This window comes from Psittacula echo, assembly GCF_963264785.1.
Source record: "Psittacula echo genome assembly, chromosome: 5".
Lineage (NCBI taxonomy): Eukaryota > Metazoa > Chordata > Aves > Psittaciformes > Psittacidae > Psittacula > Psittacula echo.
In genome coordinates, this window is record NC_137739.1 from 90142246 (window position 1) to 90163551 (window position 21306).

At 66.7% G+C, this 21306-nt stretch overlaps 3 protein-coding genes across 5 annotated transcripts; 1 reads left to right on the top strand and 2 right to left on the bottom strand.

Annotated features, from left to right (window-relative positions):
* Window positions 1–590: 590 nt before the first annotated feature.
* SSRP1 (structure specific recognition protein 1) lies at window positions 591–7981 on the bottom strand. Of its 2 annotated transcripts, none has more exons than XM_080619646.1 (17): window positions 7924–7981; window positions 7382–7502; window positions 6882–7067; window positions 6648–6753; window positions 5986–6176; window positions 5672–5902; window positions 5473–5576; window positions 5234–5362; window positions 4259–4480; window positions 4121–4193; window positions 3508–3646; window positions 3392–3437; window positions 2705–2828; window positions 1848–2018; window positions 1436–1527; window positions 1172–1355; window positions 591–930 (listed from the first exon to the last, which is right to left on the bottom strand). In XM_080619646.1, the coding sequence occupies exons 2-17, from the start codon at window positions 7433–7435 to the stop codon at window positions 862–864; spliced, it is 2121 nt and encodes a 706-aa protein (XP_080475772.1). In that variant the 5' UTR covers window positions 7436–7502; window positions 7924–7981; the 3' UTR covers window positions 591–861. The 2 variants fall into 2 exon arrangements, with proteins under 2 accessions (XP_080475772.1, XP_080475773.1); XM_080619647.1 differs by lacking the exon at window positions 7924–7981 and adding an exon at window positions 7892–7907.
* Window positions 7764–12218, top strand: P2RX3 (purinergic receptor P2X 3; the record flags this gene model as incomplete). The annotated part of the gene is made up of 12 exons (XM_080618404.1): window positions 7764–8032; window positions 8516–9232; window positions 9577–9712; window positions 9785–9856; window positions 9931–9997; window positions 10123–10216; window positions 10298–10375; window positions 10446–10587; window positions 11119–11406; window positions 11488–11553; window positions 11839–11916; window positions 12096–12218. 12 exons carry the CDS (start codon window positions 7764–7766, stop codon window positions 12216–12218), a joined length of 2130 nt encoding a protein of 709 aa, XP_080474530.1.
* Window positions 12219–12789: 571 nt separating this feature from the next.
* On the bottom strand, window positions 12790–19585 carry SLC43A3 (solute carrier family 43 member 3). 2 transcript variants are annotated; one of them, XM_080619171.1, is made up of 13 exons: window positions 19498–19585; window positions 16987–17194; window positions 16388–16517; window positions 15882–15928; window positions 15733–15809; window positions 15550–15642; window positions 15169–15308; window positions 14716–14822; window positions 14223–14384; window positions 14041–14154; window positions 13756–13942; window positions 13331–13454; window positions 12790–13063 (listed from the first exon to the last, which is right to left on the bottom strand). In XM_080619171.1, exons 2-13 carry the CDS (start codon window positions 17165–17167, stop codon window positions 12908–12910), a joined length of 1518 nt encoding a protein of 505 aa, XP_080475297.1. In that variant the 5' UTR covers window positions 17168–17194; window positions 19498–19585; the 3' UTR covers window positions 12790–12907. The 2 variants fall into 2 exon arrangements, with proteins under 2 accessions (XP_080475297.1, XP_080475296.1); XM_080619170.1 differs by lacking the exon at window positions 19498–19585 and adding an exon at window positions 17657–18347.
* Window positions 19586–21306: the final 1721 nt, after the last annotated feature.

Sequence of the window (21306 nt, forward strand, 5' to 3'; positions counted from 1 at the left end):
CTCCGGCGCCGCGTGGCCGGGCAGAGCGCATAGAGGACACGGGCTAGAGAGGCGCACGGCGAGGGTGGGACTATCATAAAGAGGCGGGTAGAGGGGTGGCGGTGGCGGAGCGCCACCAGCAGGGTGGGAGGTATCAGAAGCGGGTTCATCCCAATGGGAGAGGTCGGTAGCGGGAGGGGAAAAAGGGGGAGAACGGGCAAAGGAGACGAAAAAGCAGGGAGAGGGAAAGGAGAAGAAGGAAGAAACAGGAAGGGGAAAGGAGAGTGAAGGGGAAAGGAGAGGGAAGGAAGGGGAAGAAGGAGAAAAAGGGGAAGAGGGTGGAAAGGGGACAAGGGAAGAAGCAGGAAGTAGAACAGGGAAAAGCGAAGGGAAAAGAAGAGGGAAGGGGAAGAAAGAAGGGGAAAAAAGAAGGGGAAGGAGGAGGGAAGAAGACGGAATGGGGCAAAGCGGAAGGAATGGGGCAGAAGGGGATGGAAAGGGGCAGAAGGGGATGGTAGGAATTAGAAGGGGACAGAATAGATGGAAGGGGGCAGAAGGGGATGGAATGGGACGGGAATGGGAGGGAAGGGCCCCCCTGTGCCACTGCAGCCACGCTCCCGCCCTCGGTGGTTTTTTTTATTCAATCCCAGTTTCCACGGGAACAGACCCAAAATACAAAAAAACCAACAAAAACCAACGGAGGGAACGAGGAACCAGCCGAGAGTTACAAAAGAGCCGTGGGGCTGGGAGGGACCCCCCCTGGAGTCCCTCCGGGACACCTGGCACCGGCAGGCACGGGGGGGCCCAGCAGGCACAGGGGGCCCTGGAGCTGGTCCCTGCTGTGGGCGCCCGGTCCGGGAACGCCCCCGGGACAGGGATGGATCAATCGGAGCCTGAGGCGGAGTCTGAGGAGCTGCGGCGGGGGCTGGGGGCTCCCTCCTCCTCCGAGTCCTGCAGGAAGGGACAAGGATGCAGCGTCAGCGGGGACACGAGGGTGACAGCAGGGATGGTGGCATCACTGGGGGACAATGAGGTCCCCACCTCTCCCATGCCCCCTATGGGGTGACCATGGAGGCAGCACACAGAAGCCACCCCCAGCGAGGACCATGCCCAGGCACTGCAGACAAGGCGCACGGCAGGACCAGGGTGTGGGTCCCTCCCAGGGGCAGGGCCTGCCCCAGCTCTATCCCACCTCCTTCTTGCTCTCGGCAGAGGAGCTCTCATCACTGGACACGAACTCTTTGCTCTTAAAGCTCTCGTTCGAGCTCTTGGCCGAGGATTTGCTGGAGGACACAGACTTGGAGCTGGCGCCTTTCCTCTCTGCTTTCCCCTTCAGCTGCTTCTCCTGCTTCTTCTTCTTCTTCTTGGACCTCTCCCTGTGCATGGCGGGAGGGAGGAGACGTTGCCACTGACCCCCAGCCCAGCCCCACGGAGCTGCCCCCAGCCCAGCACTCACACCCGGGAGCTCTCCGCCTTGCTGCCCACGCTGTACTCCTTCATGGCTTTCTCATAGTCCCTCCTGGCATCTTCTGCCTTGCGATCCCACTCCTGCCACAGAACAGGGGAATGGTGGGAATGGCTCCCTCCTCCGGCACCAACAGAGCCTCAACCCATCCACCTCTCATGTGCTCCCTCCTTGGACCAAGACTGTGCTCAACCAACAGCCCCAAGCCATCACATCCCCACAGCCATGGTGACCTTCCCAACCTCCCATCTATGGAACTCCAGGTTCCTGCAACCAAACAAGGGCCTCTCTGGCCTCCCCCCGTCTACCCTCCCTTTATCCATCCCTCCCATGTCCATCCTCCATCCTGAGCCAAACTCAGCTCTCCCCACCAGCAGACCAACCCATGCACCCCGTCCCTCACCTCCTTCTTCTCCTTGGACATGGCTTTCCAGAGCTCCCCGGCCTTTTTGGACAGGTCTGTGATGCTGATACCAGGGTGGTCGGACTTGATGCGCTCACGGCTGGCGTTCAGCCACAGCATGTACGCAGACATCGGCCGCTTCGGCGCATTCGGGTCCTTCCCCTTCTTGCTCTGGGAGGCAGGAGCAGAGAGAACCAGCGTGAGAGGCTCAATCAGCACCCGCCACTGCAGCCCTGGGTACACGGGGCTGCCCCACAGCCACCGAAGGGCCAGTTCTTGAAGATCAGGCTCCCAACAAAGGGGCAGGCCAGGCCTTTGGGAAAGGTTCCAGACTCAGGAGCCAGGCTGAGAGAGCTGGGCTGGGTCGGCCTGGAGAGAACAAGGCTCCTGAAGGGGAGACCTGAGAGCAGCTCCAGTGCCTAAAGGGGCTGCAGGAAACCTGGAGAGGGGCTTGGGACAAGGGCCTGTAGGGACAGGCCAAGGGGAATGGCTTTAACCTGCCAGAGGGGAGACTGAGCTGAGCTCTCAGGCAGAAGCTCTTCCCTGTGAGGGTGCTGAGGCGCTGGCCCAGGGTGCCCAGAGAAGCCGTGGCTGCCCCATCCCTGGCAGTGTTCAAGGCCAGGTTGGACACAGGGGCTTGGAGCAAGCTGCTCCAGTGGAAGGGGTCCCTGCCCGTGGCAGGGGTTGGAGCTGGAGGAGCTCTAAGGTCCCTTCCAACCCAAACCACTCTGACTCCTCCACAGGAGGCAGCAGGGCCACACTGGGCCCCATCGGGTGGGAGCTGGTGAGGGGGCAACACAGGGGCTGTGGCATGGCCCTGGCTGGGCTGCAGCAGCAGCAGATCCCCAGCCCCTCACCTCCGGGTGCTTCCTGCGGACCTTGCGCTCTTTCACCACCTTGGCTTTCTTGGCCGGTTTCTTGTCGTCGCGGTCGCTGTCACCATCACCGCTCGAGGACGTGGCTGAGGCATTGCTGTCGAACCTGCGGGGCCCAGCACAGGGCTGGGGGATGCAGCAGCACCGGGGGCACCAGGCCCTGCCCTCAGCTCCCCCCGCCTCCAGCAGCCTGTAAGCAGGAGCCTTCCGGCGCCAAAGCTGCTGTGCTGGTGCTGAGCAGCCCCCGGGGACCTTCCTTCCAGGAACACGGCTCCATCCCCACCTCCTGCACGGTTTTGGCTCCCCCAGCTCCTCCCCCTGGGCTGGACCCGCTCCTGCAGCACACACGGGTGCTGTGCTCTGCTCCCGGTGCAGCACAGCCTCTCGTCCTCCCTCCCCCAACTCGGAGCTGCATCCCAGCCTCATCCCCGCCTCCTCCCACTGCTCTCTCTGTTCCTGCTGCTGACGCCTCAGCAGGAGCCATCCGATGCCCTGAGTGCTGCTCCAACCCCTGAGAGCCCTCTAATGTCATTAGGATAGAGCGAGCCCATGCTCTGAGGCCCAGGGGTGTGTAAAGTGATGCCAGCTGCAGCATCCCCGGCGCTCCCAGCCCCACACAGCACCTTCCAGAAGCTTCCCCCACGAGAGACCTGCCCAGCCCCTACTCACTCTTCAGCCACATCATCATCCTCTTCTCCGGGGTTGAAGGACTCATCTGGAAGCAGAGCACAGGGTCAGCTCTCAGCTTCCCCAGAGCTGAGCACCCAGAGCCCGGCATCCCTCACCTGTCTCCTCCCCAGAGCCGTCGCTGCTGTCGTTGGCGTTCTCCTCCCGGATCTTGCCCTCCTCCTTCATCCTCTCCAAGTAGGCGTCGTGCTGGTCCTCGTCTGAGTCGGCGTATTCATCATAGCTCTGCTTCATGCCCTGCGGGACAAGCAGCATGAGGAATGCTCCCCATAGCCCAGCTCCAACCCCTATGGGGACTGCAGCCCCCAGTGTCCTGTGTGGGCACGGCCCCAACCACGCAGGGCACCGCAGCAGGGACTGGGAACAGGGACCAGGAGCAAGGACCAGGGAGCACAGGAACCTCCCGCTCTCAGCAAGGCTCCAGAGGGAGGGGCAGAAACATTATCAGAGTTAGCTGGGGGCCCCTTTCACACATCATGCTGCAGTTACTGGGTTAACAGGGACCACCACCAGGCCATGCAGAGGAAACCTGCACCAGGAGGAGGAAGAGGAGAAAGAGGAAGGGGTATCGCACGGACCTTTTTCCTCTACAAGGGCAAGGAGAGAAGAGAAGAGGTGAAAACTAACAAAAGAGAAGGGCAAAGGAGCAAAACTGGGAGAGGGGAGAGCACCCAGGCTGGCAGGGGGCTGCAGCTCTGCAGGGACAGGTACCTCCTTCAGGCCACGGTTCTTGATGTTCAGCTTCTTGGCACTGACGAAGTCGAAGAGCTTCCCGTACTCCTCCCTGCAGGAGAGCGGGGTGAGGGCCAGGGGCAGAGCCTGGGGCAGCGCACCCTGACCCGCACCCACCTCTCGATGCTGCTGAAGGTGTACTGCGTGCCCTGCTTGGTCTCGATCTCGAAGTCGAAGGAGCGGGTGGTGGTGGTGCCGCGGGCGAAGTTGACGAAGCTGATCTCGTCAAAGCGGATGTGCACGGGCGGCTTGTGCACGTAGATGAACCCGCGCTCCAGCGGGTACAGCAGCCCCGAGCTCGCCTTGTACGAGCAGGTGATGCACTGCGCACCTGAGTGCCTGTGGGATGCGCACCATGAGCACCGGGTGGGGGGGACAGGGCACCCCAGAGCCCCATGGCTGCTCCTGGCCCCACACACAGCACCTTCCGAGCACAGCAATGGACAGAAAGGGGCCAGATCCACAGCCAGGGCCAGGGAGGGCTCTCAAACAGTGGCCTCAGCTCCCCAGAGCAGCAGCTCTCAGCAGCTCTCCCATTCTAGGAGCTGTCCATGATCCATCAGTGAGTACTTGGGCCCAGAACGTGGGCCTCCCCCGTGTGCTGGGCTGTGTCACCAGAGCGTGAGCAGCAGCTCAGGGAGGGGATTCTGCCCCTCTGCTGTGTGAAGGGGGGACCTGAGAGCAGCTCCAGTGCCTAAAGGGGCTGCAGAAACCTGGAGAGGGGCTTTGGACAAGGGCCTGTAGGGACAGGCCAAGGGGAATGGCTTGAACCTGCCCGAACAGGGGAGACTGAGATGAGCTCTTAGGCAGAAGCTCTTCCCTGTGAGGGTGCTGAGGCGCTGGCACAGGGTGCCCAGAGAAGCTGTGGCTGCCCCATCCCTGGCAGTGTTCAAGGCCAGGTTGGACACAGGGGCTTGGAGCAAGCTGCTCCAGTGGAAGGGGTCCCTGCCCGTGGCAGGGGTTGGAGCTGGAGAAGCTTTAAGGTCCCTTCCAACCCAAACCATTCTATGTTCCTATGAGGAGGCGCTTGCCCCACAGCAGGAAGATCCCACGTCCCCCTGTCCCTCGGCCAGCAGCAGCAGCATTCCTCACCCCTGGAAGTTCCCAGGCACGGTGATCTTGCGGTTGACCAGCGCCTTCATGACCCTGCTGACCATCTCATAGAGGGACCCCGACATGTTCTTGGTGAGCCGCCCCTCAAAGCGTTTCTCCACCTCCTCCCTGTGCAGGTGCACGGCCGTGGTGAGAGCAGGAATCCAGCAGGTTCCTCACCTCCCCCCTGCTGCCCCAGAGCCAGGCCAAGGAAGGGGCCGGGCAGGAGAAGAACTCACTCATTCATGTTGAGGGTCAGGGAGATGTCCTCATCCTTGGAGAAGAGCAGGATAAGGAAGTGGTAACGGGTCTGGCCTTGCTTTATTGGGGGGTCCAGGCTGATCTGAGGAGAGAAGAGGTGTTGAGGAGCTGAGATTCCCCCGCACTTCCCCGTTGCCACCCTTCCCAGGGCAGGGCAGGCCTCGGTGCCCCCCTCACCACAAAGAACATCTGCCGCTGGTCCTTGTGCGGGAGCAGGAAGAGGCGCAACACCGTGGTGTAGGGGATCTTGTAGTCGAAGGTCTTGCCATGGAGGTGCAGGAACGTGGGGTAGATGCGGATGTCGTACCGCCCGCGTGGCGTCAGGCACTGCAGCTCCCGGAAGATGCAGATGGCATCGCCCGTGGCCTGGATCACATCTGCCTTGGAGAGCACATTCTGGGCGAAGGCCTGCGAGGGGACAGAGCTGCGGTGGGGAGGAAGGACCCAGCTGGCCCCAGTGTGGCCCCGGAGCAGCCCCACAGCCCCCTCACCTCCACTGGGTCCACGCCGTCCTCCTGGGTTGGCGGCACATAGAAGCGAACCTCCATGAGCGAGACCTCGGCGTCATCGTTCTGGTGGAACTCCAGCGTCACCTCGTTCTTGCCCGTGGTGCACTGGGACACATTGCTCAGCGGGATCTCGAACACCGGCTGCTCCCCGATGTCAAAGGACAGGAGCTGCCCTGCACCGGGGGATGTGTCCGTCACAGCACGACCTGACCCACTGCAGCCCCACCTCCAGCACCAGCCCTCCTCTCCCCCCCTGCATCCCCCCTACACTCTCTCCCTGTCTCCAGACTGCCTCCTCCTGGCTGTAGCCCTGGGGATGGGCGCTGATCAGGCAGGAACAGGAAGGAACCATCTGTTCCCATCTTCCCCTGGTCTCAGGCCCAGGGCTGAGCCACCAGCTCCCATGGCTCCCCCAGGAAGAGGCCAGACCTCGCAGCTCCCACCCCAACTTTCCCTTTTATACAGAACATTCCCTGCTGCATGGAATCCCCTCCCCTGCCTCCCCTGGATCTTCCATCTCCTGCTCTCCCAGGCTCCATCCTGCCACCATCCCCACTGGTCCCAGGACACCCCCAGCAAGCGGGTGGCTGCCTGAGGCACTGCAGGAACAGCCACAGGGGTGGGAGCCCTCCCGCAGGACTCACCTCCGAACCTGACCGTGCCCCAGTTCCAGCCCTTCACGCACAGATCCTTCTCAACCAGCTCCAGGCAATAGTGGGCCTTAAAGAAATCCGAGAGCTTATCGAATTCCTGGGATGGGGCAGAAGGAGGGGACGTCAGAAACCACCACACACGGGCTGCTGCCACCGGGAGCTGGGGCATGACCCAGCACATGGGACTGGGGGCCCGAGGAGCTGTCCCTGGGGTCGAGCACTCACCGACTCCCGGAACCCGTCGTACTTGTAGACGTGGCCATTCTTGGTGAGCAGCTTGAGGCCGTGGCCCAGTGCCACGCGCCGCCACACGCCCTCAGCCAGCTCCGAGGCCTGGATGTTGTCCACCTTCCCCGTCTTGCTGTTCTTGAAGATGACGCCTTGGCGGCTCAGCCGCAGTCGCCCATCGTTCTGTGGGGCAGAGCGACCGCCCCGTCACAGCAGCACCCCCCAAACCCAGCCCTGCTCCTCGCACCCCTCAGCACCCGACTGGGGCACAGGGCACCCTCCAGCACTCCCCCCTTGCTGTCCCCAGGCCCCAGTGGGCTACAAGGGACCCGGCAGCCCTCACCCCCCCCCGGCCTCAGTGCCTGCCCCACAGAGCCCCCGCAGCAGGCACGGGGGGCACGGGAGCTGCTCCTGCTCCGTTCCCAACCGCACTCCAGGCGCTCGGCGCTGGCTGCTCCAGGAAGCTCCGGTGCCCCCGGCGCACCCCCCGTGCTCACCATGGAGCCCTTCACCTCCTGGTAGATCTCGTTGAACTCCAGCGTGTCGGCCATGGCGGGCGCTGGGCTCGGGGGCTCGCGGAGCCGTCAGTGCCCTCCCTGCGCTGGCATCTCCCGGCAGCTGGGGGCGAGGGGGGGGGGATGGATCCCGCCTCCGCAGGGCCCAGAGCCCGACCGCGGCCCCCCCGACCCGCTGTGATGGGGGGGAACCGGACACCCCCGCTCGCGGTCCCGCTCCCTGCCCCAGCGCAGCTGCGGACCGGCCCCCCTCCCGCACCCCCTCACCGGTGCCGCCCCCGCCCCCGGTCCCTCCATCCCGGCCCTTCCCCTACCGGTGCCCCCCCCGCACCCCAGCCCCCCCCGGGTGCTCTCCCCCCCCATCATGGCCTCCCTCCCCCGGTCCCCGGGCCCCATCCCCGCGCCTACCCCTCCCCCCACACACACCGGATTCGCCCCCCCCGCTCCTCCCCCCCCCCGGTTCCCCCCCGGTGCTCCCCTCCCCCCCCGCACCGCCGCCACTTTCCCGCCTGCGCAACACGAACCTCACGCGGAGCCTCCCCCGGGGCCGCAGCAGCCGCCGGAAGCCGCCCCCACTTCCGCCATAGAGAGGAGCCGCTCTGGCCGCCGCTGCGGGAGGACCGCGCAGTACAGGCAACGGGGGGAGACCATAGAGCACCCGGAGGACTCCGCCTAGAGAGGACGGGGCGCTTGCGCCCGCCCTGCCATAGAGCTGGGCAAAGAGCTGGGTAGAGCGGCCGCTCAGCCCGACCGCGCCTGCCACGCCCGGAACCATAGAGTTCACGGTCAGCGCGGGGCGGCCCCGGCTCCCCCAGTGGGGACCCCACAGACCGGCACCCCCCAACCGGGCACCCCTAAACGGCACCCCCAGTGGGGCACCCCTAAACCGAGCATCCCAAACCGGCTCCCCCCAGTGGGGCACCCCTAAACCGAGCATCCCAAACCGGCTCCCCCCAGTGGGGCACCCATAGACCGGGAACCCCCAGAGGCGCACCCCCCCAATGGAGCACCTCAGACGAGCACCTCAGACCGGGCACCCCTCAATGGGGCACCCACAGACCGAGCTCTCCCAAACCGGCACCCCCCAAACTGGGCACCTCAACCCTGCACCCACAGACCGGGCACCCCCAAACCGGCACCCCAATGTGACACCCTCAATGGGGCACCCGAAGAACATCGCGGGGGGCAGCCCAAACCGGGCACCCCCACATCAGCACCGCCGCCCCCAGCGCCCCCAAACCGGCCCCAGCTCGGGGCACACACACGGGGGTCCCCCCCCCACGGACCCCGCCTGCCCCTCACCCCCCTCCCAGCCGTGACCCCGCCCCCGACCCGCCCCGTCCCGCCCCGAGCTGCCCGCGCCAGCCGCTGCTGCCTGCACCGTGCCCGCAGCACTGCTCCCTGCCTGCACAGCCTCGGCACCAGCCCCACTGCCCGTACCCTGCCCGCATCACCCCTCTCGCTGCCGGCACAGCCCGTCCATCACCCCCTCGCCTGGCCCCTGCCCGCTCCGCTGCCCACCCCGCCTGCACCACCCTTCTCGCTGCCTGTACCGCTGCCTGCTCCTGCCCTGCCCACATCCTCGCTTCCACAGCCTGAATACCACCCTCGCTGCCTGTCCCCTGCCCATCCCACCGCTCCCTGCCCGGACGTCCCCCCTTACTGCCCGTCCCCGGTCCCTGCCCGCCCCCCGATGCCGGCCCCGCGCCGCTGCCCGCCCTGGGCGATGCAATTCTTCTCGTACGAGACGCCCAAGTCGGTGGTGGTGAGGAGCTGGGTGGTGGGCGCCACGCACCGCGCCGTGCAGCTCCTCATCCTCGCCTACTTCATCGGGTGAGACCCCCGGGGCACCGGGTGGCTCCGCGGACGGGGCGGAGGAGGGACGGGCAGGGGGGTGACACGTGCGACAGCGCCGGGGCGCGAGGTGTGACAGTGCGGGTGCCACCGTGGGGACCCCCGGGAGAGCGGGCGGTGCGGGTGCAGCGAGGGGACGGTGTCGGGGTCAGAGCGGGGCTCCCCGGGCTGTGACAGCGGCCACGTCAGGTCACGGGTAGGTGACAAGCGCCTGTCGGGGACCCAGTGCCACTCGTGCCGGGGTTGCCGGAGGGTGCCGGGGGCTGTTGGGGGGTGCCGGGGAGCCCATCCCCGCCGTCACCGTCCCGCGGGTGCTGTTCCAGCTGGGTGTTCCTCCATGAGAAAGCCTATCAGGTGCGGGACACCGTCATCGAGTCCTCGGTGGTCACCAAAGTGAAGGGCATCGGGCGCTACGCGGGCCGCGTGCTGGACACGGCCGACTACGTCACCCCCCCCCAGGTGAGGCCTCGGGGCCCCCCCACCCCCATCCTCCCCCCCCGGGCACTGGGGGTGACGGTGCGGTCCCTGCAGGGCACCTCCGTGTTCGTGGTGGTCACCAAGCAGATCCTGACGGAGCAGCAGGCGCAGGGGCTCTGCCCCGAGGTGCGGGGCTGCGGGGGCAGCGGGGGGGGCATTGGGGTGACAGCAGCCCCCGCTCACCCCGCTCAACCCCGCAGAGTGAAGCCGCCTTCCGGTGCCGCAGCGACCGCGACTGCCGGGACAGGAGCCCCACCAGCGGCAGCGGTGAGAGATGGGGAGCCGAGGACAGCCCGCTCCGTGCGCCCATGGGCTGGGGCTGCCCCCCTTCGTGCACCCATGAGTGCTTGGGCTGAGGCCGCCCGCTCAGCGCACCCATGGGTGCTCCGCAGGGCTGCTCACCGGCCGGTGCGTGCCCTACAACGAGACCCTGCGCACCTGCGAGATCCGGGGCTGGTGCCCTCCCGAGGTGGACACGGTGGACGTGTGAGTGACGGGGACACGGGGGGACACGGGGTGCGTGTGCTCCCGCCGCGTGCCCAGGGCCACCCCGTTGTCCCCCCCCAGCCCCATCATGCTGGAGGCCGAGAACTTCACCCTCTTCATCAAGAACAGCATCCGCTTCCCGCTCTTCGGCTTCGAGAAGTGCGTGCCCCGGGGCCGGGCAGGGCCGCGGAGCCCCTCCCGGCGCCGCCTCACGGCCGCGTCCCCCCAGGGCCAACCTCCCCCCGCCCGGCGCCGGGGGGGACCTGGGGCGCTGCCGCTTCCACCCGCAGCTCCAACCGCTCTGCCCCATCCTGCGCCTCGGGGACGTGGTGCGGCTCGCAGGGCAGGACTTCCGCACGCTGGCCGCCACCGTGAGCCGCGCCGGGGCCGGGGACACGGGGCAGGGGGACACGGGCCACAGGGCACAGCGAGTGGGACGTGGGGACACGGGGATGTGGGCTATGGGGACATGGGGATGAGAGATGGAGGATGTGGGGACATGGTGGGTGGGACATGAGGACACAGGAACATAGGGTGTGCAGACATGGGGACGTGGGATGCAGGGATACAAGGGTTTGGGGCAGGGGATGTGGAGACACAGGGATGAGGGATGTGGGGACGTGGGGAAGTGGGACATAAGGACATGGAGATGTGGGATGCAGGGATGTGGGACACGGGGTGAAGGGATGTGGGATGTAGGGAGTGGGATGTGAGGACATTGGGACATGGGGTCACAGAGGAACATGGGTGTGGGTGCATGGGGTTTGGGATGGGGGATACGGGATACGAGTGCAGGACACAGAGACATGAAGACACGGAGGTGTCTTGGGGGACACAGGGATGAGGGACATGGGTCTGTGTGGACACCCATGGGGTGACGCTGGCCCCGCGCGGTGGCACAGGGTGGGGTACTGGCCATCAAGATCGGGTGGGTTTGTGACCTGGACCGCGGCGGGGAGCGCTGCCTGCCCCACTACTCCTTCACCCGCCTGGACGGGCTGTCCCTTGCCACCGGCTACAACTTCAGGTACGGCACGGGCCAGCGCCGGAGCACACAAGTGCCACACGTGTGTGCCATGGCCCTGTCCCCGCGCAGGCACGCCCGGTACCACCACTGCCACGACGGCCCTGAGCGCCGCACCCTCACCAAAGCCTTCGGCATCCGCTTCGACGTGCTGGTGTACGGCCACGTGCGTGTGGGGCTGGGGAGGCCACAGGGAGGGCTGGGGGTGGTTGGGTGCCCCCCACCAATGGGGTCTCTGAACCCCCAGGCTGGGAAGTTCGGCATCATCCCCACCCTCATCAACACGGTGGCTGCGTTCACCTCCATCGGTGTGGTGAGTTGTGGCCGTTCTCAGCCCCTTCGTGGCAGCATCTCCCTAGGTGGTGGGGGGATTCCCCCTATGCCTAACAGGGGGCTTGGGAGAGGCCCTGAGCACCCCAGAGGTGTGGGGCAGAGTGGCAGTGATGTCCCATAGTGATCGGGAGGGGTGGTGGAGAAGAACCCCATAGCCATGCAGTGTGCGGACAGAGCAGAGCCCCAGCCTGGCTCCATGGGGGGGTGTGGGGCATCAGCGGGTGCCCCATAGCGCACCCCTCCCACCCCAACGCTGCCACCCCAGGGCACGGTGCTGTGCGACATCATCCTGCTCAACTTCCTGAAGGGAGCTGAGCACTACAAGGCCCGCAAGTTTGAGGAGGTCAGTGTGGGGCTGGGGCTGCTGTGGGACCACTGTGGGGCTGCCATGGGGCTGGGTCAGGCTACACAGGGGGATGTGTGGGGCTGGATGGGGGGTACACACTCAGGCAGTGCCCCTGACCCTTGTGGTGCCGTGGCCATGGGGCAGGGAGTAACCCAGGCCCACCCGCTGCCCCCCAGGTGCCAGAGGTGGACATGGCACCGTCCCCCGGCAGCCCCACGGCGTCAGCCCCCGGGGGCCTGGGCCTCTGCCCCCGGGACAAGCAATCCACAGACTCGGGCACTTTCTCCCTTGGCCACTAGTGCTGGGCACAGGGATGTGGGGGGGCCCTTGGCTTGGGGGTGTCCCCTGGGAGCCACACAAGGGGGGCACAGGGCCACGGTGCCCAGGGCTCATTGGGACCCCCAAGAGGCTCCAACTGCCTTGCCTGACCCCGGTGCCCACCTTGGGTGCTCCAGCCTTCTCCCTGCGTCCCAGTGCCCATCACTGCATGTCCCAGCCCTGCCCATGTCCCCAGGGTGCCCCAAGCCCTGAGGTGCCACTTTCCCATGGCCCCCCCATCCCCAGGTCCCCGCAGCTCCCACATCTCCACCCAGGGTGGCCGGGGGGGCTGGGGCTGCTTCCTGGGCCAATGGGTGCTGCTGGGTGCCAGGGCTGAGTGCTCCACAAGGGTGTTGAGCCCCCCAGTGACCCTGCTCCCCCCAGCCCCACACCGGGGGCTGCTCCCCCCACCCCAATAAACCTTTTGCTTGCTGCACCCACAGTCTCCAGGCTGTGCCGGGGAGGGGTCATGGGGGGTCTGAAGGCAGCGGATGCCCAACCCCATAGCAGACACTGGAGAAGCCCCAGCAGTGGGAGGTGCTGCCCCATGAGCAGAGGGGTCGTTGATATTTATTCCCTCCCAAATGCACCCCAGCCCAGGGCAGAGCTCCCCAAAGTCCAATAGAAAAGAGGGTTCTGGGGTCCGGGTGCTGGGGTCCGGGTGCAGGACTCAGTAGGTCACCTCGTCGGGGGTCTTGGTGCCGGGGGGTGCTGCCAGGGGGGTGCCAGCAGCCCCCATCTCCTTGGCTTGGCGCCGGCACTCACGGGCCACCACCATGGGGCTGATGAAGGCCACAAGCAACACGGCGATGAGCCCCAGGTTCACCTGTGGGGGTCCGGGTGCAGGGTCAGAGGTGCTCACCACACCCTAGGGGTGCCCTGGGCCAGCCCCACAGACCCCCCAGTCCCCAGTGCTTGGTGCAGGACCTCCACTCCCTGTGCGGGACCTCCACTCCCTCCACACTCCTGTGGGGCAGGATCCTCCCAAGGGGCAGCCCCCCACCCCTCCATGGGGCAGGACCCATTCCCCGTGGGACAGGACCCCATGTCCCTATGCAGCAGGATCCCCAACCCTCCCGGGGCAGGTACTCACGTAGAAGGGGTCTCCTTGGAGTGGCCCCTGCACCAGCGCCACGCAGGGGTACTGCAGCAGCGCCACCAGTGCCGACAGTGCCATGGCCAGGCCATAGAGCTTCCCGAAGTGCTGCGGGGGGAACCTGCGCCGCCACGCACCGCATCACCGTGAACCGCGTCACCCTGACACCCCCACCCTCACACCCTGGCCCTGCCACCAGCCCCCGCCACCCCCATAGAGACCCCAACACTCTGTCCCCTGCCACCCCTCCAACCCTGCCACTATTCCCCATCATTCCAGTGACCACATCACCCTGTCCACTGCCACCACCAGCCACCCAGTCCCCTGCCACCATAACCCTGCCACCTGTCCCCTGCCGCCACCAACCATGATGTCCCCCTACTACCCCTTGGTGCCCGCGTGCCGCTGGTGCCCACACTCACGCGATGGCGAGGAAGGCAGCGTTGCCGCCGTAGAGGAAGGAGCGGCTGAGCACCTGCAGCACGAAGGTGCCAAACTGGACGGGCAGCACAGGCACTGCCGCGGCGATGGAGAAGAGCAGACCCAGCACCACGGTCACCACCAGCGACAGCACCGATGCCTGCAGGTCAGCCAGCGCCCCCAGGGCTCCTGCGGGACCACGGCATCAGCGCTCGAGTGGTGGCACCGGGCACGACCCAGCCAAGGACATGGGGGGCCAGCGGCAGTGCGGGGAGGGGGGCGGTTACCGTCGGGGTGCGGGGCCTTGCCACGCTTGTGCCGGTCGAGGATGAGGCCGTTCCACGGGGCGCAGAGCACCCCGCAGAGCTGGGTGAAGGCGAAGGCGTTGGTGTAGGTGCTCACTGCAGGGGGACAGCGTCAGCACGGGGCCGGGCCCGCTCCCGGGTGTCCCCCCCGTGCCCACACGTACCCAGGCCGGCGTCGCCGCGCGCCAGGCGCTGCAGCAGCGGGTTGAGGGTGCCGATGAACAGGTAGTGCCGGAGCTGCAGCACCGACAGCCAGGCCACGTGCCACGCGAACCGCGCCGAGCGCGCGCACGCCGCGAACGGCACCGCGGGGGGGGCAGCAGCGCCTGCGGGGGGAGGGGGGTCAGACACGAACACGCGCGCACCGGCAGGTCCCGCCCCCGCCCCACCCACCCCGCACCCATAGGTGTGACCACGCCCACCCAGGGGCCGCACCCCCTTCATCTGCATAGCACCGCCCACCCTTCCCACCACGCCCATTCACAGCCTGAGGCCACTCCTCCTTCAGCTGCAGAGCCCCGCCCACCTCCGATGCGACGCCCGCTTCATTTGCATAACCGCACCCACGTCCCAGCACTCCCGTGTGCAGTCACGCCCAGGCCGTAGGCACGCCCCCTTCATCTGCATGGTCACGCCCCCTCAAGCCCTGCCCCTCACCTCGGGGCGCTACCGGCTCCAGCGGCGTCTCCTCGGGCCCCGCCTCCCCCGGTGGCCGCTTCTCCTCGTAGGTGCGGTAGGAACGCGACCGGCCCGGGCAGCGCAGCCTGGGACCAGCACCGCCCCCATGGGACCAGCACCCCCGGGGTGGGAGCCGCCGCCCGCCGGGGACCACCACCCACCACAGCACGGGAAGCACCAGCCCCCACGGGACAGGACCACCACGCATGGGATGGGAACCACCATTGGATACCAATGGGACCCATCACCACCCACCACAGGATGGGACCCACCACCCGTGGGGTGGGAACACCAACTATCCAGTATGGGGCCCACCACCATCCACCACAGAATGGGACCCATCACCATCACCCATGGACCCACCACCACCACCACCCCCCACCATGGGATGGGTGCTGCTGCCCCGTGGGGCACAGGCAGGCCCTTCCCTACCCGTAGTTGTAGGCGGGGGGCAGCGGGTAGGGGATGCGGGTGCGGGGCATGAGGAAGAGGGTGCGCAGCAGGTGCCAGGCGCTGCAGGCCGCCATGAAGAGGAACATGGTCCGCAGGGACAGCCCGTGCCCATACAGCACCTACAGACGGGGATGGGGACAGGACAGGCCAGTCGGTCACCCACCATTGTCCCACCCTGGGGCCATAGTCCTGTACAGCTCCACTGCGTCCTCATGGTGGCCCCAGCAGTGGCTCAATGGTGGCCCCAGCCATGTCCCCAGTGGCAGCCCAACTGTTGCCATCTCTGTTCTCAGCCCTCCTCACGGTGCCTGTGCAGGGGATAGGCCCCCGGGGACACTGAGCACCCCCCCTTGTGCCCACCTTGATGATGAGGAAGATGGCAGATGAGGAGTCAAAGGCCCCATTGTAGAGGGTGATGATGATGGAGCGGTACTTCCCAAAGAGATTGCCCACCTGGCATGGAGAGATCCCCCTGTGCCATCAGGATCCCCCAGCACTGGGTGTCCCGGCCACTGATAGGGGGTCAGGGTGCTGGGATCTCACCTGCATGTTGGTGAGGATGAGGAGGATGCCGCCCACCGACAGCATGGACATGGCCGGGAAGAGCAGCACCGCCAGCCCTGGGGACACAGGGGTCAGCAGGGACAAGGGGGGTCCCCAACAGGTCTCCCCCAAAGCCCATGGGGTCTCACCTGGGGTGGAGAAGGCAACGAGCAGGGTCCCACCGGTGTAGAGGGAGCTGCAGGATGGGGACAGTGGTGACAATTGGGACAGGGTCCTGGGGGGCCTGGCACCCCCACACCCCATGACACCCAGCACCCCAATAGCCCATGAGTGCTCCTGGGGACACCGGAGGAGGCCTGGGGACATCAGGGAGATCTGAGGGCATGTAAGGGGCTGAGGGCAATAACGGTGTGGGGAACACACAGGGGACAATAGGTGGCATGGGGAGGCAGGTGTCAGAATGGGCTGTACCCCAACACCAGCACCATGGGCCAGCATGGGTCCCCCCCCAGGCTCACATGGGTGCTCCTCCCACCATGGGTCCCCTTGCACAGGCAGGGCCCTGCCTGCCCCATCCCGCCTGCCCTCCCTGATAACACCTACGCTTGATAACACCCCCCAGCACCCTCACAACACCCGTTCACACACACACACCCCCAGTACCCAGGGGTGTCCTGGTACTGCCCCCACTCACATGGCAATGAGGCGAGCAACGGTGGTGCCAAAGCGGTCAAAGATGAAGCCCATGGGGAAGGTCATGAAGTTGTTCATGAAGGAGCCGATGGTGAAGACCAGGGAGAACTGCTCATCCTGGCGGCTGCAGTCTGCGGGGCGGCCGTCAGTGGGGACAGGGACACGGGGACACAGGGCAGCCCAGGGCATACGGACAGTGGGGACACAGCCATGGGGACATGGGACACCCCAGGCAATGGGGACATTGTGGACATGGGGCACCACAGGACATCAGGACAGTGGGGACATGGGCACTGGGATAGTGGGAAGACAGACTACTGCAGGGCATAGGGATAGCAGGGACATGGGGCACCCATGGGGCATCAGGACAGTGAATGGGACATGAGAATGGGGACAGTGGGGAAATGTGCATGACACCCAGCACAGACAGGAGGACAACAGGGATATGGGGACACGGCAGCGCAGGACATGGGAGAGTGGGGACCCAGGGATTAGGACAGCGAGAACCTGGGGCACCACAGTGCATCAGGGACATGTGGCACCCGGGACACAAGCACCCCAGGACACAAGCACTCCAGCAGGGCGCCGTTGGGGCCGTACCGAGCAGCTCGGTGCCGTTGTGGCCCGTGGGCTGGCACCACTCCTTGAAGTACTGCAGGTCCTTGAGGACGAAGACGAGGGAGGCCCAGCCGAAGATGAGGCCGCAGAAGGCGCCGCACTCCAGCAGCCCCGAGAGCAGCGTCCCCAGGCGCTTGGGCAGCCCCGCGCCACCACCCGCCATCGCGCCAGCACCGCGGCCCTGCCGCGCCTGCAGGCACACACATGGGTCACTGGTACCTGCACTGTAACAGCCAGCATCTGCACCGTGACACCCAGCACACATACAGGTCACCAGCACCCACACCGGGTCACCGGCACCCGCACCGTGACAGCTGGCACCACACTGTGACTGCATCCACACCATGACACCTGGCACCCACACTGGTCACCAGCACTCGCACCAGGTCACCCACACCATGACACCCTCAGCACCTGGGCATATGACCAGTGGGCAAAAGCCACCATGGTCCCAGCAATGCCCGTTGTCCACAGCCACTGGCGGCTGGCACTGGTCCCCAGCATGCCACAACACAGAGAAGGACCCTGCTTGGCACCAGGGCTTTGCACAGGTGTGTACATGGACTGACATACATGCACACGCGTGTACACAGGCTCACACACATGCACATGCATGCAAATGTGCTAGCACCCCCCTGTACCCCCCACCCACCTGCACAAGGCCAGGCCTTCCCGCTGTCACGGTCACCGCTGCCGAGCTCAGAGCCACACCACGCACCCGCACAGACCCCACTAATCTGCTGGGAGCACCCATGGCCCCCCCGCGGCTGTCGGGGCCGATAGTGGTACGGTCCCCCCCGCCGCACGGGGACCCCCCCGCAGCCGCCCTATCTGCCAGCGCCAGCCCGTCCCAGGGACCGGCCACCTCCCCTGGCACGGCCGCGGGACCGTGGCACAGTGCCGCTGCGCACCCTGGTGTGAGCTCCGGGGGCACCGCACCCCCCGGGACACCGGCACCCCCCGGAGCTGGCACAGCCCCTGGGAACCCGGCGTGTCCCAGCGGGGGCCCTGGCACAGCCCGGGGCACACGGGCACAGTGCCCGGCGCTGGCACTGCCCCCGGGACATGGAACCACCCCTTGGGGCCCCGGCACAGCCCCTGGGGACACCAGCATGTCCCTTGGGGACCTCTGCTTGGCATCTCTGGGACCCTGCACCACCCCCAGGGACCCAGTCATGCCCCAGGGACCGTGGCACAGTGCTGGGGACCGTGACACGTCCCCCAAGCACACCAGGTCACTCCCCGGGCACCCCAACGCTGCCCTGGGACCCCTCACCCTCCTGTGGACACCCGGTCAAAACCAGTTTACCCACTCATGTGGCTGGGACCTCCCGTCCCTTGGTGTCACCGCTGTGGCGGGTGCCAAGGCCACGTCCCCGGCCCGGCCCCCGTCCCACTCACCCGCCCAGAGCCCCCCACCGAGAGCGGTGCCGGGGTCCCGCCGGTGGCCGGTCCGGTGTAATGGCGGCTAATGAGGCCTCATTACAGCGCTGGCGGCGGCTAAAGATTAACCAGCCCCAGGCAGATGGTGCCGGGCTCGGGGGGGCGAGAGCTCAGCGGGGGCAGCGGGGCACTGCCCGGGACCCCTCTGCACCCACTGCGGGTGTCATCGGCCACCAAAGCCATGATGGCAACCCTGACATACCCGCTACGCCAAACCATGCCGGTTACCTCAAACCACACCGGTGTCCCAGAGCCATACTGGTCTCTCCTGACCTACTGGTGTCCCCAAGCCCTACTGGTCTCTCCTGGCCATAGCAGTGACCCCCCCCAAACTGGCAACACCCCCACAGGGGACTAAAGGATCCGGGGCCCTGGCACTGGTGCCCCCAGCCCCTCCCAGCCGCGCTGGCCCTGCCGTGACCCCCAGGTCACCCCGAACAGTGACTGCGGTCAGGTGAGGACAAAGGGCCCCCCCCCGCGCCGTGTCCCGGGGCTGGCTCCGGCCCTCTTCGTTTTAATCATTAATTGTGGCCGAGGCCGGTTCCCTCCTGCAGGGACCGGCGGGTCCCCGCCTGCGGATGCGCGGCATCTCCAGGGGCTGCGCTGGGGCTGGGCTGCGGGTACCCTGCGGGCCCCTTCCCACCCCGCTGCCCTCCCGTGGAGGGGTCTGGGGTGCCCCGGAGTGGGCCTTGCTCCACGGGGCAAGGCTGGGGGCAGCGGAGTTGGGGGGGGCGGGTGGGACTCGGCCTTCGCCCGTGTACGGAAGGGGGGAAGTAGCCGTGGGGCGCAGCGCGCAGAGCCCCGAGAGGCCTTACGGAACTGGGAGGGGAAGCACGTGGTGGCGGGGTCCGGCGGGGCCCCCCGGGCATAGCCGCGCCCCACGGCCCCGACCCACCCCATGGCCCCGGCCCCATAACCCCCCCCCTGCAGCCCCACAGCCGCTCCCCCGGGCACCCCGGGCCCCCGGAACCGGCCGCGGCCGGGCCCAAGCGGTTCCCGCGCTCCGCTCGGCTCCTCCCGCCACCCCCCCCCGCTCCATCCGTTACTCACCCGCGGCGCGCGCCCCGGCGCGACGGGGAGGAACCGGCGCTGCCCCTGGCGCTGCCCCGCGCGTGCTCCCGGTGCCGCCGGTGCTGCCCGCCCCTCGGCAGCGGGCGGAGCGGCCCTGTCCGGCCCCGCCCCCGGTGCGGAGTTGCAGGAGGGGGGGACGGACGCGGGAGGCGACCCCGGTGGAGCGGTCCCGGGGCACCGCGTGGGGCCGGGTCATGTCCCGGCTGAGCCCCCTCCCCGCGTGCCCCCTCCCCGCCGTGTTCAGCGCCGCACCCGCCCCGGGCTCCCCCTTCTTGTTGATGTCCCTGAGGTGCTGTCCAGCGGGGTCACCCCTAGGTCACCTCTGAGTCACCTTCAATCACCCTTAGGTCACCCTTAGGTCACCCTGGGAGACCTTGAGTCACCTTAGCCCACCCTTGGGTCACGCTGGATCACCCTTGGGCCAGCACGGACCACCCTTAGGCCACTTTAGATCACTTTAGGCCACCCCTGGTTCACCTTGGGCCACCTTGGGTCACCCTTGGATCACCTTTGGTCACCTGGGCCACACCTGAGTCACCTTAGGTCACTTCAGGTCACCCCTAGTCCACCTTAGACCACCATGGAACAACCCTGTGCCATCATTAGGTCACCTTGGGCCAGTTTGGGCCACCTTAGGCCACCCCTGGGATACCTTGGGCCACTGCTGGGCCTGTCCCCATGCACCCCTGCCTCCACCTCACCTTGGGCACTCCCCTGTCCCCCTCCCCACTCTCTTCTCAGCTGCCCACGTCAAGTCCGCTCTTCCATCCATCCATCCATCCATCCATCCATCCATCTGTCTGTCTGTCTTCCCACCACCTCATCCGTCCGCCTGTCCATCCACCAGTGCTTGCAACCGCCCATCCTATCCCCACCCTCCAGCCCATCTGTCTGTCCATCACCCACCCATCTGTCCGTCACCCATCCATCTGTGTGTCACCCGTCCATATGTCCATCACCTGTCCATCTGTCTGTCACCCATATAGCCGTCTGTCACTCATCAGTCTGCCTGACACCCATCCATCTGTCCCCCTCCCGGACACATCTGTCCCCCACCTCAGCTCCATTCACCCTCACTCCCATTCAGTGTCTGTCTCACCCATCACCCACTGCTTGCCCTGCCGGCCCTCCTGCCTTCACCTGCCCTCCCTCCACTCGTCCATTCCTCTGTCCTCTCCTGTTGTCCTCCATCTGAGCATCCGTCCATCCTCTCTACTTGTCCTTCACCTGTCTGGCCCTTTCTCCAGCTGCCTTCCACCTATCTCTCTGTCCCTCTGTCCTATCCTGTTGTCCTTCACCTGTCTTGTCCCTCTGTTCTCCTCTCAGCTATCCTGCACTCATCCATCCACCCATCCCTCCATCCCTCCCTCCATCCCTCCCTCCCTCCCTCCACTGCCCACCCCTGCTCACCCCATCCCAATGTCCCCATGCTGTTGGACTGAGCCCCCCCGGGCGTTGGGGGAAAAGCAGTGGCACCGGTGGGGCGGTACCGGATGGCAGCCCCTGAGTCAGCCCCGCACCTCCCTCGCGCGGCCCACGCGTGGCGGCCGCGGCAGATTGTGGCATTTCACACGCCGGAGCCGGCGCCGCAAACACGCGTCGGTGCCAGCTCGTGCGCCGCAGCCTGGCGCGGACACGCGTGTGCCCCCCCCGCACCCCACGTGGGCATCAGTGCGGGACACAAACCGCACGGCCCCGCGCGGGGGGTGCCGCTGTCCCGGGTGGGAGTGGCGCGATCGGCACCAAGGACAGCGCCGGCTGCAGCACCGCGGACAGCGCCGGGTCCTG

What these genes read in the sequence shown, in the direction of transcription:
- SSRP1 (XM_080619646.1), bottom strand. Translation starts at nt 7,435, where the DNA reads ATGGCCGACACGCTGGAGTTCAACGAGATCTACCAGGAGGTGAAGGGC. An exon ending in AGGAGGTGAAGGGCTCCATG is followed by an intron (nt 7,068 to 7,381) that starts GTGAGCACGGGG and finishes TCTGCCCCACAG; the next exon opens with AACGATGGGCGACTGCGGCT. An exon ending in ACGACGGGTTCCGGGAGTCG is followed by an intron (nt 6,754 to 6,881) that starts GTGAGTGCTCGA and finishes GCCCCATCCCAG; the next exon opens with GAATTCGATAAGCTCTCGGA.
- SLC43A3 (XM_080619170.1), bottom strand. Translation starts at nt 18,181, where the DNA reads ATGACTGGGTCCCTGGGGGTGGTGCAGGGTCCCAGAGATGCCAAGCAG. An exon ending in GCGCGGCGACGCCGGCCTGG is followed by an intron (nt 14,155 to 14,222) that starts GTACGTGTGGGC and finishes GTCCCCCTGCAG; the next exon opens with TGAGCACCTACACCAACGCC. An exon ending in GCTGCCTTCCTCGCCATCGC is followed by an intron (nt 13,455 to 13,755) that starts GTGAGTGTGGGC and finishes GTGGCGGCGCAG; the next exon opens with GTTCCCCCCGCAGCACTTCG.